Source organism: Morone saxatilis, unplaced genomic scaffold, assembly GCF_004916995.1.
Source record: "Morone saxatilis isolate NCDOM2014 unplaced genomic scaffold, NCSU_SB_2.0 Contig19, whole genome shotgun sequence".
Classification (NCBI taxonomy): Eukaryota; Metazoa; Chordata; class Actinopteri; family Moronidae; genus Morone; species Morone saxatilis.
Genome location: NW_023339751.1, coordinates 2,507,860 through 2,526,860, shown reverse-complemented (window position 1 = coordinate 2,526,860; position 19,001 = coordinate 2,507,860). Strand labels below are relative to the sequence as shown.

General features: G+C 42.9%; 1 protein-coding gene across 1 annotated transcript in view; it reads right to left on the bottom strand.

Moving 5' to 3' along the window:
* Positions 1-3,079: 3,079 nt before the first annotated feature.
* The window catches only part of LOC118329499 (inositol polyphosphate-5-phosphatase A), a gene marked incomplete in the record, with an annotated part of 110,765 nt that continues 94,843 nt past the window's right edge, over positions 3,080-19,001 (bottom strand). The window contains 5 exon segments of the mRNA XM_035663716.1: positions 3,080-3,235; positions 3,576-3,612; positions 4,579-4,647; positions 7,335-7,446; positions 16,660-16,733. Coding sequence (XP_035519609.1) covers positions 3,186-3,235; positions 3,576-3,612; positions 4,579-4,647; positions 7,335-7,446; positions 16,660-16,733 — 342 coding nt within the window.

The window sequence follows — 19,001 nt, the reverse complement described above, 5'->3', positions numbered from 1 at the left end:
ATAGTAGTATAGTGTATTGTGTTATCGGTTATTAATACTATGATTTATATTATTATATATAGTATTACTGTTGTTGTATATTTATGTTTTGATTGTGTTATAATACTAGTATAGATGAGTTTGTTGGTTAGTGTAGATATGGTTCTTATTGGGGTAGAGTTATGGGTGCTGTGGTGTTACATGTTTCTATGGTGTTATTTTATTTATATATTTTCTGTTTTTGTATAGTTTTTTGAGAATTAGTGTGTGGCACATAGCATCAACGTATGCCTGAAGTGTTCGAGCACATACAGTTGAGTCTTCATTTGTGTTGGTATTAGTGTTTTATACTGTTACTTTTTAGAGAAGAGATAATTGTGTTCATATTTTGCGTTTACTATGAGATTGTTGTATTGCTTGAAGTGGTGTGTGCAGCAGATGTCATGACTGGAGGTGGGTGTGTGGGTGGTGACCTGCTATGTCTACGAGTGAGCTCTGGAGAATAGTCGAGTACAAGAGGAGAGAACATGTTCTGGAGGATTAGTGCTATCCAAGAGATATTTTAAGGGCGAGTGCCATAGGATCTCTAGTGGAGAGGAGATTATGGATGGATTATATATAAGATAATGGGGCTGTGGCGGATGTAGGTTTTATCGAAAGTTGTGGTTATGAGTTGAGGCATGCACTCACGTGAGGGTTGAGTGTTGGTGTATATAATTATTCTTAATACTCTAATCCTTATTCTGTAATGGGTGGATATGATCTTTATGTTATTATGTGTTTTTATACTGATATTGTGGATTATTGTGCTAGATAGGCTTGAGGTGAGATGGTCCTTAAAGAGATTGTATACTGTGTTTATGTGTTTATTTGTTTTTTTTTTGGCTATTTGTGTGATTTTAGGGTGCATGTAGTATCTGTGTTAGCAAGTATACCATACGAGTGCGAGTAAATGAAGGTCGAGTTGTTAAAGAGTTATATTAAATATTGAAGTGAGTGGTGATCGGTTAGGTAAGGTATTGAATTATCGAGATGGGAATTTGATTTGTAAAAAAGAAATAAAAGAATGAGAGTATGAAATACTCTAAAGCTGCGGTTTGGTTAGCGTTCTGGAGGAGGTTGTAGTTGGTGTATTATGTTGTGTTTTTAGGTAGTGGGTCGTTCTGTTTTATGTTTTATACTGTGTTAGATATTGAGTTATGTGAATTTCTGGTAGTGGGGAGGGTATAGACGAGGCAGAAACTGATTTATTGAGAATATATGTATTTTGTTCCTGAGTATGTAGCCTTCAGCAGCTTTCATTGCAATATAATTGATGCGAGAATAAGAGGAGTAAGCTATCTCAGCGTTTTTCCGGTGTATCGTTTTTTATATTCTGGTTACTGACGAGGCTACATGATTTCAAGAGGGGGTGGTGAATCATGGATGGTTGATTATTGTTAGGTGGAGTGGGTTTGTGAGAGGAGGAGATTGTGTGATAAGCCGTCAATTGATCCTCTGTGATTTTAGTTAGGATTGGAGATGTTTTGTTGTTTCATTTACTATAATCGGACCGCAGGTAGGGAAGATTGATATGTGTCCTGGCGCAGCACATTTATGTTATTTCTGTGTATATTTGGTTGTGCGGTAGGGCATTATATAGTAAACAAAGCAAAAGAAATGAAGGAATGGCCATGCGTTGGTTTTGTTGTTCTTCTTGGCTGGCCAGGTATTGTTGGATAGGATTATTATCTGTGAGGAGGTATAAGGCCTGCGGTGTGTGCTTCACTTCAGTGGGACGTGTATAGGAGAAGCATGATAGGAATGATTTTTTATTCTACCCGTTCTGTGATCTGGGTGCCTTGTGCGCTTACTGTATTGTGATTGCATGTTCGTCAAGCTATAGAAAAACTCGTTAGAGTGTTGGCTCTATGCGTGTCTGTTGGTGTCCTCATTTGAGCTCTTCCGTGGCCTCTTTCTAGCACATATTGTGGATGGCTTATATCAATATGAGCTTCCGCATCCGCTGCTGTGATCATCATGGTGTATTATTACGTGGCGGTATTGTTATGTAGTTGCTTCTGCTCCTGGGGTTTGATAGTGCTGGAGCTCACCAACAGGGTCATTTCCTTCAGCTCGTTTTATCTAATAGAGAAAGAACGGAGAACCAGCTTTTAATTTGGTCCTGCTACTGCTATGTCCTGGGTTGATTCGATACGATTGGGAGTCTTCGTTATAGCGATCATTTTATGTTGGTTGTTGTTATATATAGTTCCTATGATATCTGACGTGCTTGTGTAATTGAGGATTATTTGTGTTGTGGTGTGTTTTATATACGTATCTTTATGTTGTTATGTGATGATATTTGTATACTGATGATTTATTTCGCGAGCATGAGAGGGATATGGAATATGGGGTGTATAATATCATTAGTTCTCAGTGAATTATTCTATGTCCGGTGGATTGCTGTTTCTTTAGAGTTTGTTGAAATAAACTGAAAAGTTCTATCTATTCCAACAAAGGGACCACAAAGTTTGGTCAGAAAAGAGAACGGCACTAAAACCATCAACAACTCTATGTTATACTGTCCAATGTACAAATAACCCTAACAATATAGATATACAACTTTTTTTGCATTGCACTTTTCTTTTTTTAAAACACCTTACATACTGTGTGGAGAGTAGCTTCTATACATAGAGGCATACCTATAAATGGCAAGTACGGTGTCTAAAAGTATGTAGTAGGACTGATTTCAATTAGAGTTTTGGCAACGAGGCTGTGGCATGGAAAAGAGTCGTCCGTCCGGCCGTCTTTTTTTTTTCTTCTTCTCTGGGGAATGGGGTTGCATGGCAACAGTGAGGTCAGCGATGTGTGTCTTGTCTGGAGCCGGGCCCTCGGGTGCTCGTCCACATCTCAACAAGTGTTTTATGGAGAGAAAACGGCGGTGTTTTCGTATGGATGAGGTGTCAGGACAACTGCAACTGGTCAGCACTGCTGAAAAACTTTGTCTGGGTTCTTCAGTGTATGCTTGTGCAAAGTGTGTGTGTGCGTGTTTGTTTGAGTGTGTGTGTGTGTGTGCGCGCGTGTTTGAGTGTGCGTGTGTGTGTGCGTGTTTGTTTGAGTGTGCGTGTTTGAGTGTGTGTGTGTGTGCGCGCGTGTTTGAGTGTGCGTGTGTGTGTGTGTGTGTGTGCGTGTATGTTGGTGTCCTGTTTGTTTCTCTGGTGTTCTCACAGAGGCGCTTCACGGAATATCTTCTCCCCCCTTTGGCAACACTTCCCTGTGGAGAGAAAAAAGGAAATGTTTTATTCCCAAATACCAAGAAGCCATTTCAACCAAAGCAAAATGTTACCGTTATAAAACTAAGAATACAAATGCAGCACTAGTTTGTAAGTAAATGTCTTAAAATGACTGAAGCATTTTAAGCAATCGGCAATAATGTCACACGTTTTATTTTGGAATAAAACTCTTCAAACAGGCACATTTGCCTTCAGAACCAAGGTAATGAAAAATCAAAGCAAACAATAGCAATGGGAAGAATTAGAATGAAGAAAAAAATTAATATTTACCACGACATCACTGCACCACACAACACTTGTGCTTATTTGCATTAGGTTTACCTGCCCCCGCTGTTATTCGGAAGGACAGGAAGACAGGCTGGCAAAGGGACAGAGACAAACCGCAGTTAGAGAAAACAAGTTCAACACTTAATGAAGCTCTCTGGGACAGGCCGGAGCTCTTCCCCTCCCCGAGCGCCTGTGACACACGGGTTAAACTCACACAGCAGTGCCGTGCATTTTTGGGCCCGTGTGCTAACTACATTGGACATTTCTTAAACATAGCCGGCTGTGATTCTAGCAGTGGTGTGTGGCTGGGGGGTGAGGGCCGCTGCAGTATCTCTCAGTGTGCTCAGGTCACCTCGCACACACACACTACTGTCTGTGACACACTAAGTATTGATGAAAGACCTGACTTAAGGCGCCTCTCTTTCTGTCTGACACCGTGGAGACTGAACAGTGTGTAACACTCTCTCTGCAGTCCGCTGTAAAAAATCCTCACTTTTTTACATTCTTCCCCAAATAGGAACAGCTTTAAGTCAGGGTCAACTGTTTTAGGACTAATGCAGATATCTTTGGTGTAAAGCTGTCAGTGGGTGAAATTTAGTTGAATACATTTTTAGTCTACACGTTTAATTTTCAAAACTAATTGATTGCAATAATTGTTTATTCTTTAAAGTGTTCTTCCTGTCCTAATACAGCATTTACACTATTGGAAACTAAACCTTTAAAGGGTATAATGGCACTTGAATCTTAAATAATGGGATATTTGTAGATGACGGAGCACAATTTAAAACAAATGTTGCAATAAGATCACTGCAGGTGGAAGTCATTGTAGTCTACCTTATCTACCATATCTTAAAACCTTCAATAACTTTATACACATTCATATCCGCATGCACAGTACGTAATGCAAATAGTTGTTTCCTCACTAGATACTCATGTGTTGAGAGCAGTCCATCCTCTTCCACTCCGGGCTCAGACGCACAGAATCAGTTTACAGTGAACAGTTTCATCACAACACAAACACACACAGTGCAGATGTGGGCAGAGGCCCTGTTGTTACCTTGTGGTCCCCCATGCAGACATTGGGCCCGATGTTATCATAGACTACAGACTTCTCTTCATTTTCAGGCTGCAGACAGACAAAATCACATTGGTTTTGGGATGAAAACAATTTGTTTTGTTGATGATATGAAATGGCCGTTCACACTGTGCAAGAGAGAGTAAATACACACAGGATGCCGAGTCAGCAGCACCGTGTTTGTGTTTACACAGTACAGTCATTACACGCTTGTGTCATGTTTTATGACACATTCATGGGTGAGCAATCAATGTGCCAGCTTCATTAAACACAATTAGTGGGATTATATTGTTGACTTCAAAATAAAAGCCCCCTAGAACCATACAAAACATGACAAACAGTAAACTTCACTCTTTTTCTTGTTGTACATAATTTGGACATTGAAATTAATTGTAAAAATCAGAACAATAACAATTTGTTTATGTGCTAATTATGTCACCAGTCACTTTGTGCAGTTTATTTTCTGTTGGCATACAATTTCTGCTTAATATTCATTCAGATTCAGTCATTCAGTTTGTAGCTTTGTGTAAATATTTGAGGGGACAAATATAAAATGAACACCAGCTGTAAGTGCACAGTAAAGTCTTCATTATGTGTTCTGACACACAGTGTTCAGAGAACTAAAGAAATGTATTGTCTCAATACTGTTACACAATCATTGAAGTAAACTTTTATGATGCTGGATTTATCATTTTTGAATAACTCAGGAAACATCAGGTTTGTTTTGTTGAATTCCTGAAAAGTAAAGTGTTCCTGCAGACTCTCTCACAGGTCTGACTGATGAACACCACCACTGCACTGAACTGAATGCACCTTCAGGAACTGGGCACAGTTTTAACTTGTGCACGGCGCAGTGAAGAGAAATGAAAAGCAGGAGTAATTTACAAAGTGGACATTTGCCTCTGGACCAAATTCTCTCTCACTGTAATCTAAGTGCTGCCTATCTGAGGGAATCATGTTTCAATATCACTTCCTGCACACAAAGAAGCCGTTACCCACTCACACATGAATCTGCAGAACGGAGAATAAATCACACTTGTCTGGTTGAACTAAAGACTTTTTAAACAGCCGCTCCCAGCCCCCCCACGCGCACACACACACACACGCACACACGGTGGGGGCTACCAGTTGTGACTCGGTGAGCTGCACTGGCGCTTCAGAAGAAAGAGACAAAGAGCTTGAGAATGAACCATAAAGCGAAATCCAAATTAACTTGAGACCAATGCTGCAGCGGAGCGGGGTCAGCACACGGTGTGGCTCCACCTCACTCTACCTTCTCCAGCGGGCCACGCACTGGCACCTCTCTATTTGTCTGGCAGCCGTGGCACCCCCCCACCCCCGAGCCGCTGCCTGCCAAAGCCTGAGATACATTCATCAAACACACACTTGATAATTTACAAAGGCAGCATAAAATTGTGGATTTTCGGGCTGCGTAATCTTTAGACAGATAAACAAATTACCCGGGGCCCTCCGGCAGAGAGGGAGCGCTCGCTCGGCTACACATTCATTACCGGCGCTCCCGGAGCTGGTGCCGCGCCGCACAGCCAGCGGGCAACCTTTGGCGTGTTAGGGCTCGGCAAGCAGAAAATAACATGATGGCGAGTTAACCGACCGTGCCATGATAGATGACGCCACACGCCGGGCTGTTTACGGGCCTATGTCTCAACAATCTGTAATGCTCGGAGCCAGAGAGTGTGTGCTCAGTGAATCATCGGCCAATCTGCGAACACACTAACTGTTCCACTCGGTCCCGGCATTACAAGCAATTAGCCGGTGCTTGAGGGGAAGAAACGCAAACAACGACCCAGCAGTGTGTGTGTGTGTGTGTGTGAATCACTTTTTACATAATTCTGACACATTAAGTGGGTGAAACAAACTGGGTGCTCTCCTTTTAAAGTGCTTCACCCTTTCTGTTTTGCACAACTTGCTGTAATACAGTAATACAGCAATCAGAGGTATTGTTCCAGCAGGCTTCAGTCAGTAAAGAAGAAAGATCAGGAAGGAATTTCTCATTTGTGGCAGACAAAAGAAAGCCAAACTTCCTGAGCAGCCCCCTGCTGTGGACTGTACCTGTACAATAGACTGCTGCATCTCTTTCATACACACATTAACAGATGAAAGCCTGCATGCTCCAGCACTGAAGAAACCTCTAAAGCTCAACTCATTCCCAGTGCTTGGGAATCTACAGTGCTTTTCCACTCTTACTGGAGTGTCTTCCCGGCCATGGCAGCTATCCAATCAGGAGTTGTTGTCTTATGGAAGACAAAAAATCTGGGAAAACTTGGCACAGTGGATCTTTACGTAATCCAGCAAACAAACTAGGAGAGGAGAGGATAGAGGCGGCAGATTGGCTGGAGTTTACAGTGCGGGGATGGATTAGAGGCTGTGCGGGGAGCCTGTAGGTTTCGACAGATCTGTGGCTTTATGAAGAAGATGGGGCCCGCTGGGGTGAAGTGCTGGGATATATATACTGTCTGGGTGGACCCATGGCTTAATGCTCCAAATTAATATTCACAGACACCTCATCCTTCCCATCTGTGAAGTGACAGAGGGCGGGGAGGGTAATGTGGATCAAGGACGATAGAGTTGTAGAAATAAAGGGTGAGACATTTATAAAGCGCCTGTTATTATAGTTTAGGCAGGAGTGGTGACATTTTGGTCAGAATACAGAGGAATTTGACTTTTAAAAGCAATCAAAAGCCACTGAAATGGATCATAAGTGACAGGTTTAGGCTCACCTTTAAGACCAGGTCTCTGGCAGAAGCAGAGAGGAGGATTCGGTCACACCAGGCGGGGCATCTGGTGTTCATGTACTGCTTCCCCTGACTGCTGTCCTCACTGTACGGATAGCTGAAGAGAAAGGCAAGACACAATCAGAAAATATAAAAATAAAGACTCACAAACAAACATTTATAGATATTTATACATGTTTAAGGACTATCTGAGTAATAATGAACTTGATTTTCTAGTAAAGTGCAGCCCAAAGAACAAGACAATAGAGGAAAGGCAATAAGAAAAGCAATAAATATGATTTGTATGAATCAACAGGGCTCCAGAGAAGTAATAAATATGAGACGTCACGTCATCTGCCTTATCTCAGAGACAGAGATCAAAATGTTTCTCGGAGAAAACAGGAGGTCCATAAGCATGACCAATCATCCAAGTAATCTCCTGAATCAACACACATGGATGGCTCAATCAAAGCGATCTATTTGCCAACTGTACAGGTTGTGAGTGTGCGTTTGTGAGCAAGAGAGAGAGAGGAGGGGGTAAAAAAGAAAGGATGAGAGTGATTTAGTCAGAGCGGGCCAGAGGGAGATTCAGTTGCCCATATGTATAGCTACATCCCTACAGGGTCATCAAAAACAGATTAGGTGCCGCAGCAAATGGCCAAGAGAGATTGTATCTTGGAACAGCAGGGAACAATCGCATGATTTAAGCGGCGGCAGGACTGGAGTCGGGCGGAGAGCCATCGAGCTGATACAGATTTACATTGTTGAGAATTCAATTTGCCCCTTCCGCTCATCAAAGTGCTTCAGATTTACACGCCACCAATCCAATTTGTTTGTCGGTGCTCATCAGGATGTAAGACCGGGCTTACATACTGTAATACCAATCCAATTTGCTCCTTCAGTGCCACACGTGCTAACCGTAGCATAACACAAAGTGGCTCTTCTCTGAGCATGGCGATATCCTAATGATAAAATAAACACATACATCTGGACCTCCATTCATCACACTTGCCGAGCTCTGATTGCTTAATTGGACTTTGTGCTAAGGCAGAATACATTTAATAAGCATTTGGTTGCTCTGTATGTATATGTGTGCATTGGAATCACTATGTGGCTGCTACTGCTGCAGCAAGTGCTAGTTCTAAATACTACTACTTCCCAATGTGCTCACAGCTGTCGCACATCATTTAAACCAGAATGCACCTCTTCTGATGAGACCTGGACTAATGCAGAGGGTGCAGTCTATCTTCAGATCTCACTCTAGTGGCAAAAAACAACATTGCTTCCAGATTTGAATGTTTCCTCTAAGGATAATAAACCATATTGCGATAAATATCTGACAGATAAATGTATCGTGGTGAATTTCCAATATCGTGATAATCAGGAATCAGGATAATAAGCTGTCTAGCTGGCCGGCACACAGTCTTATATTCATTTCCTGATATATATATATATATATATATAATAGTTTAGATTCCAAAATAAAGAACAGGGGGATAAGGTGCCTGTATGTGATGTAATAAATATGTGTTTCTTAACTAAACGTAGGTCAAGTGATTCCAATATGTTTTAGTGCCATTTTAAACGTATGAAGTATATTTTTATGATTATCGTGATAACATTGTGTATCACATTCATATTGTCCCAGGCCTAATTTCCTCTGAACACAAATGATGTGTTATTAAATGCCTTCTCAGCTGCCATCTTATCCACCGTCTGTCCTATTCCTTATTGTTAGTTTTACATATCTACTATGAACTGCTGCTGTGATGATCCTTTTTGGTTAACTCCGGCTCATTAACAGTTGCTTTTTGTTGAACAATGACCACTGCCCCGTTGAATAAACTGAAACTGGAAAAAAACTGGTTATAAGAGTAGTTTTATTAGTGATTAATTATTAAAATGTGAACCTGTGTGTTTTTTATCTGTCCATGATTACTGCTGTTAAAACATAAAGCTATAGATTGCCATACACACTTCCTTCACAAAGTGTGGAGTATAAATTCAGAATGAGATGAGGATGAGATTAATCCTCCCCCACATACATTCACAGAATACTGTATGTGTTGATACCAGCACTCTGCGATACAGTAACCATTTTTGTAAATCGCGATGTCTCACACACACACACACACACACACACTCTGACACACACTCTGACACACACAGAGCCCCCCCACCAGGTGAACAAACAGACCTGTAGAAAGCTACTTAAAGAAGTTCCCTGCCTCCAATTAGCATTAATAGCACTTAAACCGTGGGGAAATGCATGGGGGTTTTGGTATGCTAATCAAAGGGCTAAAGGAGTGATCCTGGGATAAAAGAGAGCATGAAGAATAGGATGAGTGAAACAGAGATAGACAGAGAGGCAGAAGAGAGGGGATAAAGACGGATCAGACAGAAAAAGAGAAAGTGAGGGTGGAAAAGAGCAAAGTCTTCAAAGGGCTGCTGGAGCTGCTCCACTTCAGGGTGGCCTGAATACTCCTGCTTCCTGAGGGACGGACCCTGGCCTTAAACAGCCTGTGAACAATCCTCCTATCAGGGACTCTGTTATAGCTTTATTGACTAACAAGCCTGGGGTCATTTTGGTGTTAAAGAGATTGAGAGAAAATCTACCTCCCCCCCCCACCTCCTTCAAACAATGAACTCCCCGCCTGATAGCGAACTTCCTCGAGCACTTCAACAACAAAACTTTGCTATCGTTCAGTCATTTTTGATGACAGCCAGTCATTGTTAAAGCTGATTAAAAATACTCAACAATGGCCATTAAAGGGCCATTCTGCGTCCCTGTGTGCAGGTATATTCTGTTTTACCGCACCCTCCGTTGGCTCCAATGAAGATAACAAGTCTTAATGCAACAGCAAACAGTCGAATGGCGCGCTGGGGCCAACGTGATTAATGTGTCCGATTAGCGAGCTCACAAACTTATCGGGGAAGGTAAACGGTCCGAGAGGGCGTGTGGGCTGGAGGCCGTCAGCTCATATCAGACCCTTATGGCCCGCAGCAAGACTAATTACACTAATTAATGGGTCAAGCTGATAACTCCAACAATTGTGTATCTGTAGGAGGGGGAGCTGCACTTCAAGGTATCCACACACACACACACACACACACACATATATATATAGATACACATACACTGCTTTACCAACTCTACAGCTAATATAGTAGACTACCAATGATAAGTGATTAAGTAATTAAGTCATTTGTCAAATCCAATCTCTTGAAACACTGTTGTACAGAGTATAAAGCTGTGTCCCAAATCCACACTACTCACTAATTCTGAGCAGGTTTTGATTACATAATATGTTCACATTGTAAAAGTGACAAAATCAGATGTAATAAAAATAGTCAGTATGTGGACTAAAACTTTTTTTGTGTGTGCTGTTGATGTACACTATTCTGCCACAATGCAATGCACAATGAATATGGAAAAGCTGCTCTCATCTGGAAAGAAATCACCTCAGAAAACTGCTGCTTTGCTCTTTGTTAAGTTTGTGCTAAAGTCACAAAAACCAGCATACTACACAGATATATAGCATATAGTGTATATAATGTAGAGTTAATACACAGCATAAGATTGGGACACAGCAACTGTCTCTATATTCAACCATCCTGCAGGTGCACAGACCTTGAGAAAGTACACATAATAAGAGTATAAAAATGATACTCTTATTGTATTTACAATACATATCAAGCTTATATATTATGAGAGTGCTCAAGTCAAAAGGTGACGAGAGAAAAGTCTGAGACATCAGACGTCTGATGACTAAAATATTTGTCTTGCCAGGTGTCTTTGTCTTTGGTCATTATAGGTTTTTTTTTTTTTTACAGCAATCACCTCCTGTGTAAAGTTGACACAAGGATACTGTTTTCCTGCTCGCTCCTCCACTCCTTTGTGTTGCTGACCACATCTCAGATGATACATGTGTGTATGGTCGCACATTGAGACCCTCTAGCACCCATTGAGAGCTCATTCATTCATGCTTGGTTTAGGGTTTAATGTTTGACTTGGCTGCTGACACATTACTCTCATGTGCTCCACCGGTGTCAGCTTGTTTGTTTTGCAACAGTAAAAACTGGTGATGTGAGCACAGGCCCTACCTATAGTGTGTACCTCGGCCTCACCCAGCAGAGGGAGAGGCTGTCGGGAAATACATTACTGTGCTCTCCAAGATACTGCACACGCTTTAAATAAAAAGAATCAAACAACAAAAAGCTGTGTATGAAATGGAAGTTACGATTTTGTTCGTAGTTCAGAACACCAACCTGCATCACGAGCACCGGACACGCAGTCCTGGCATGGATTGCTTCAGGCCAGACATCTTTGTCCCACATTCTCTTATCTCCCCATGAAAAGCTATTAACTTGTTCTACATAATGACGAATAAGTGACAGGCCAAACAGTGGGCTATTTGGGTGCTCGGAATTTAATGAGGGCAATATAAACTTGGGAATATAGGTAGGGCAGGAAGCCAAAGATAAGAGTCATAGTATCAGTGACATGAGGTCAAGGGTGGCAAGGAGCATCATGGGATGTTGGAGTGGCCATTGCCAGGCTGGGATTGGCCAAAAAGCCAGAAACTGTGGGTTTTGAACGACTTGCAGCCTCTACGGCTATGTTTGTTTGCCGTTGTCAGGGGAGGCCTGGCAAAACACAACACACATACACACACATGCACGCACACACACGCACACACGCACCACACACACACACACACACACACACACACACACACACACACACGGATTCAAAAAGATCAGCCAAATGCTATCAATAAAGCTGAATGTTTGCCTCAGTTTGTAGAGCTGGGAGGCTCGCAGGCACAACATTGGCATAGTGCAGTACAAACAGTGAAATGCCATCAGTAGCTCATGGCTCACAGCCTGCTGGGGTTCAGCTATGACATGTTCTGCCTTTAGCTGCTCTAAATGAAGACAAGACGACACAGATGGCATCTATTTAATCCTCTCCGTGTAAGATTGTTTTGAACAAAGCCTCCCTCTCACTGGCATCATCTCAGACAAGAGGCAATGACACAAGACAGTGGACAATCTTCAGCTATTATCACCACAATGGCCCCTCATCATTTTCACAGGCTCTCTAGTCGTTAGAATGATGGATGTGCTGATGGTTGTAAAACAATGTTTCTGTTCAGTAGATTATCCTGTAACGCTGAATCCTGTGGCCACGCTCAGCCAACACGAGCCACACACTTACAGTGTCTCGGACGCAGTGCTTTAACCCAACATTGTCCTTTAAGTACATCTGTGATGCTCCTTAAATGGAGTCACGCGCCTCCACTCCAGTGCAGCATGGCTGTTCACGGAGCAGAGAACAAGAAGCCTTGTTCATGTAGGATGCAAACAGCGGAGCTATAGGACTAATGTATTCACAGCCAAATACACAAATACACATGCAGAGAGGGTGACATCATTCCAACAGGCCTTCAGAGACCAGGGGTGTTGTGTGAAGAGTGTTGTTCACAGAACAAAGACAGTTACTGTACACAGGAGAGTCGACTGTGGGAGCACTTCCTATGAGCTCAAAAGTCTCGAGGAATTCTCCACTACTCTGACAATTCTCTCGTATGGACTTATTAACAGTTATTGAGGAACTGGCAGGGAGCCATTTGTGTCACTTCACCAAAATTTTCTCTCATCTGAAGGGCAAAGTCATTCCGTCTGGCATCGGCTTTCAAACCTCCCCCTTCCTCTTTCACAAACCTGTGAATGTTGTAGCTTTCCCCAGCAGCACTTTCTGGCTCGTCCTCGCAGACATGCAGCTTTGGAAAAGGTACGCTAACGTGCCAAGGTTGGTCCCAGGGTGCTTCCCAAACAGTGAAGACACGACTGTTTACCAGTTTCTGCCTCCTCATTGGCCTCACCTCCTGACCCCGGGGCCACGCTCTACTTTTTTCCATGTCTAGACTTGACAAACACAGATCTATGGGACTGGAGCCATGCTGTTCTCTCTAGCACCTTCCCATCGTTCTCATATGTGTTTGACGAGAGGTTTGGCTAAGCATTGTGATAATTGGAAAAAATACATGCCAGAGAAATATGTACATTTGCACTGTTAGTGAATTTCCCCAGCTGTGCATTTTTAGGTTGTTGGCAGTCAACTGCTCTTTTCCAGCTCAAATGATACTGCATCCATGTAACCACTAGAGTCTGCAATGAATCTGTTTTTGTTGCAGGTATACTGATGTGGCTAGTTCCTTTCAGTCGTGCTCGCAGCATTTTTCTAGGGATGGCAATGTTGGTCGGTCCACCATTTTGGTCCAGACTGAAATATCTCAGCAACTATTGTATGGACTGTCATGAAATTTCATTCATGTCCCCATAAGATGAAGTGCCTTGCTCAAACAGGCTGAAACAATAGCTGATGAAGGATGGGAGATGCACATTTATACATCTGTGAACATGTATGAAGAGCAACCTGTTGTGTTTCTAGTAACACTAGCTGTACCTCACTACTATCAGGATGTCATATACTGTACATATCTGTACCGTGGCTCCTCTCTACCACTTTCTAGACAGAACCATGGGACCATCTTTTCTTCTACCGACATTGCACAACTTCCACAACATCTCTGCTGCTCTGAAATCACTCAAGACTTGTCCACTGATGGAGTTGTACCGCTGCTGTGATGTCACTCAAAATCTCCCTCAAAGGCTATTCCCAGTAACCATGTTACAGGCAGAATACATTCTTCCACTGCTCCCTCATTGTCCACTGCATTTCCTCCTGAAGCTGGGGTCCCGATTCAATTTTTGCATCGATCTTGTGCAAAAAAAGGACAAAGAAATCAGATCAGAGGAGTACTAAAAGCTTTCCTCTAAATCAATCAAAATATATGAATAAGTTACTGGTGCCTTAGTATGTTTTAGGGGATATTACTGTAGTTATGCCACTCCTAATATGAAATCAAAAGTACCATAATGTATAGTAAAACTTACAATTATTTTCAGTCAAATGGCCATGCTGCAGCCAATGCAGAGAAAATGACCCAATGGGTTGTTGCAGTCTCAGGAGGAACTGTGTCTAAATAACTGATTGGTTTCTGATTAAAAGACTCATCTATTCTCTCCCATGAACTGGTTGAGAGAACTAGTAACCATACATGGGCTCCTGTGTATGAATGTGCATGAGTCGTCCTGCAGCAGCCGACTGGCTCCAGGTCCAACTGTGACAAGGTCCGGGCAAATTCCTCACCCCGGTGCCCAAGCACTTAGACTTGTTATGGCCAACTTTGGCGAACGACTTTTTGAAAGTAAAGAGATATGCATTTTATAGCTTGCAGCCGCTGCAGCGCTACAGGGGGAAATATTCACGTGCGTATGTGTGGGGACAGAGACGTATGCCTGCCAAAACTGGATGGATGTCCATTTCAAAGAGGGAAAGGGAGCTGCTGGCTGGAGATGCTTCAGCTGTGGTTATACAATTTTCTGCCTTGTGGCTATTGCTAGGTATGTACATCAGTCACTTTGTGTTATCCAATCCTTAGTTCATCCTTGACAGTACGTCTCATTTTCTGACAAGTTCTTACCCGCCATGGAACAACAGACAGAATTAACTTGCAGATTAAATGCTTGTGACCAGTATTGATTTATAGATTTGAACAAAAGTGAGCCGTGTGCGTGCATGAGTGTGTGTGTGTCAGCGAGGGTGTGTTCTGATGGCCTGCATTAAAAAGAGTAATAACCTCACAGATGGTGAGGGGCTGGTCCGGAGCAGGCTATGTGATGGAGAACAATCGCTGAGGGTTGATTGCTCAAGGAGCACAAGGCAGACCTGACAGGGGGAGGGGTGCCAGGGTGTGTGTGTGTGTGTGTGTGTGTGTGTGTATGTGTGAAGTGGGAGGAGGGGGTTGTTTAAGTTTAACTAGGCCACTGCTACCCATTACAAGGCTGACAATGATGTGGTTTGTCGCACGCACAGAGTAGATCAAATCAAATTTCATATGCTGCTCCCGGGTTTCATCTATTTGATTCATCATCACCTCAAGTATGTAGAAATCATTTGTATTCTTCCACAGCAGCACATTCATTCCTCCCTGTGGAGAGATGATTCAGTATTATATGGATAGGTGCAAAAGTCAGCCAGTGTAAAAGGACAATAAATCCACCTGTCACTTATGCAAAGTGATGTAAATGGGGTCCCTGATTAAGACACAGAGTCATTTAAAAAACAGGGACTGGCAGAACCTTGACACATGCACTCATACACACACAGCCAGTCCTGAGCTCTCACACTACACATGTATGCACACACACACACACACACTCATACTCATCTCATACACACGCCTTAAAGCCACTCACACATACACACACGCTTTGATAGCTCTATGTATCTCAAGCCCTCTCACTCTCACACACACGCACACACATACACACACTAAAATCCCCCGCCGCCCTGCGCCTGCCACTAGAGCAGTTTATCAAGTAATTATTGTTTGATTACAGCGTTTCATTATCTGCACTGATTGAGTCACAACCGACGGCAAAGGTCAAGCGCCATTAACGCGCTGCTCCCGAAACATATTTCCACGCCGGCCGCGTGTTTGCCCTCCCTCTCCTCTGAAAGGGCTAATTGCAAATGCATTTGTTTGAGGAAGAGGAGAGGAGACCACCCGCTCCAGTCTCCCCCAAGTCCCACTGAGACGGAATATCAATGCTGCCCATAGCGCTCGCACAGCAACACACACACACACACACACACACACATATGAAAAAACATCGCCATGGGAGCAGTTTGGGGCCATATCCAATCATAGTTAACGACTGATACCCATCAAACACAGATCCAACAGCTTTCATAAAACCATTCTGGACAATAAGAGGGTGATTGACTCCTTCTGATTTTACATATTAATAATGAGTCCTTATAGCCAAGATCTGGTCAGCAAAGTCACTGCATTTACCAACATTTAATAGTACCCTGTGGGTGAAAACTTAGGCTTTCATTTCTTAATTTCTGAGGGATTAAGTCTTCCTTTATAATTTGAAAACGGTCTTAGGCTAAATAAACCCTTTCAAACCCGTATGTCTTTTCATGTCTGCATAAAACTGCATGGTAATCCATTCAACAGTTGTTTAAGCTCTTGACCGAAAAAAAAAACAACCCATGGTGGCGCTACAGGAAAAGTCAAGGGAACAGTTAGTGACCATGAAATGCCAGTAAATCCAACAGTAGTTCACACTATCACACCTTGAGCCATGCTGTTAAATAGAAACTCAGGACCTGATACATTGCAGAAACATCAGTGGCAGTGTTGTGCTGGAAGACAGTGTCAGTAGTGTGGGTGCACAGGTGGCTCCATACCTGGGTGGGAACGAGATCTCCAGTTCATGCAGCCGATCCTTGAACACCGACAGCTCTTTGTCATACTCTAAAAGCTGAGGAGAGAAGAAAAAAGTATAGGAATGAAGAGAAGTTTCAATTATTACTATTTTTCAACATTTTGGATCAAGGGAAAGTCAACTGTGTCAGTGCACCTCTCTAAGAGTCAGTTAGCACAAACGCTGCAGGCCTCTGAGCAGTTCTCGGTCCTGCTGAACAGCTATCGTGATTATGAAATGGTCCGAGCGGTGTGGTTTTAGGCTTTAGATTTTCCTTCTGACAAATAAGTAGATTTTTCCCAACAGACACGTGCAATTGAAGGCCAATTTGAAGCCTCTTCGACAGTTTAATTCCATGTTTAATATTAGCCGAACCTAGAAGTCAGTACTCGTCTATCATCAGGCCTCAGTCTCAGTGAGTGGTGGATAGGAATACGCCAAATGAGAGTTTAGGAGAGTACAGCAGGATACATCTTTGGCTCCATTTACTTATTTCCATCTTCCTCACGCTGGCAGAAATTGACAGCAGTTGACCAGTTGTGTGTGTGTGCGTTACTAGCCCTGTCCTACTGGGGGTCTATCTTTCCACACTGACAGTGCATCCACACACTCTTCATCAATCATGTCTCCTCACCCAGCTGTACTCACTCACTAGAGTGTACACACACACGTCCCCCAATTTCCCCCCTTTCACAAAACCCATAAATCATTAGTGAAAAGTGCAATTAGCGGCTTCTTGTACACATTAATTATCTGGGAGATGAACAGGTAGCTTGGGCACCTGCATGACTGCCTCCCTGAGAGACTGACAGCGACGTTTCCCAGCAACCCCCCTGAAGGACCTCGCAGCAGCCCCACCCTTTCCTTTCAGACAGGAAGACATGGAGATGAAGCCGGGACATGTTTGTTTAGTGGTAAATTGGGCTATTGTACATGTTTCAAACACCAGGCTACAATTATGGCCTGATGAAGACCTCATCGTAGACACTGTGAGTCTGACAGCCGTTGTATAGGCAGCTTGATGTTAATGACATTACATTGGTGTATTACATGCAGCAATATGTTGATGGCTACATGATGAAATATCAGCGGAGATGACGCGGTGCACATGGGTAATATTTGGAAGGACGTCCTCACAAAGTGGAGACATGGGAGGAGGGATGTGGATGTCATATGAATATTATTATATCAGCGGAAGGTAACTACAGTCTTCCAGCTACACTGACATATTTATGTTGTCCATGTCTGACTGTGTATGCGTTGTTTGTCTTCTCAGCACTGTTGAGCAAACATGTATAAATAAGCCAAAGTCCAGAATGTGCCTTCGCAATGACGCTCTGTGTGTTTGTGTGTATGTGTGATTATGTGTCAGTGGTGTAGAACAGTGGCCATTACTTCCAGGCAGAGGGGCCTCCCAGACGGAGTCTCAGTGGTTCAGGAGGGCAGATGTGTCGCATTCATCAAACTCACAGTGCCGGGGTCACAGGAGAGACTCACACACTGTGGATGAGGGATGGCTGAGCAGGGGATGCAACCCCACGCTCCACTGTACACCCCGTTTCACAATCCACCCACTGATGCCTTCCTCTAGTGAGTGTGTGTGTGTTACAGGCCGACCGATACTCAAGTATTGACGCCGATAGCAATATCTGTAATCTGATAATTGTGAAATTTGAAACTTTCAGATGATGGAGTGTTTCCTAAAACCAAGCCCTCTCTTTAGTTATAGTTGCTGCAGCTTTCCATTCTCGCACCATGCAGTTTACAATGATAACAGTGGCATTAACCTCCTGAAAATCTTCATAATTTTTGAAACAATGAATTCCTGATTCCTGATGATAGACAAAAGCAGGCTTCTCAATTCCTACAATCGTTTCACAAACATATTTTATTGTTTATCTGTAATATGAGATTGTGTGTGACCAGGCGATCCACCATCGTTTCCTGCTACAGACAAACTGCACAGCCAATGAGAGCAGCAGTACGTCCCCTCTGCGGGCTCCAACAAACTGTCATGGTGACGACCATAACGCCAAACTCGAGGCTTCAAAACGGTTCTCCACAAACCGATGGGTGACGTCACAACAGGTTCACACAAACTATTACATTCTTTACACTTCTGCTCTTGTGTGTTTTAGTTTGGCCGTAATATACACAGATACTGATATATTTGCAGTAAGCTAATCTCATAAGATGGTGGGAAGTCAAAGTCTGTGTAACAGTAATTATACATATATGCTTAAGCTGGTATGGTGGCGACTACTCAAATCAATAATTGACAAATGTCTATAGGTACACATGTGCATCATGTTGACAGGTGTGATT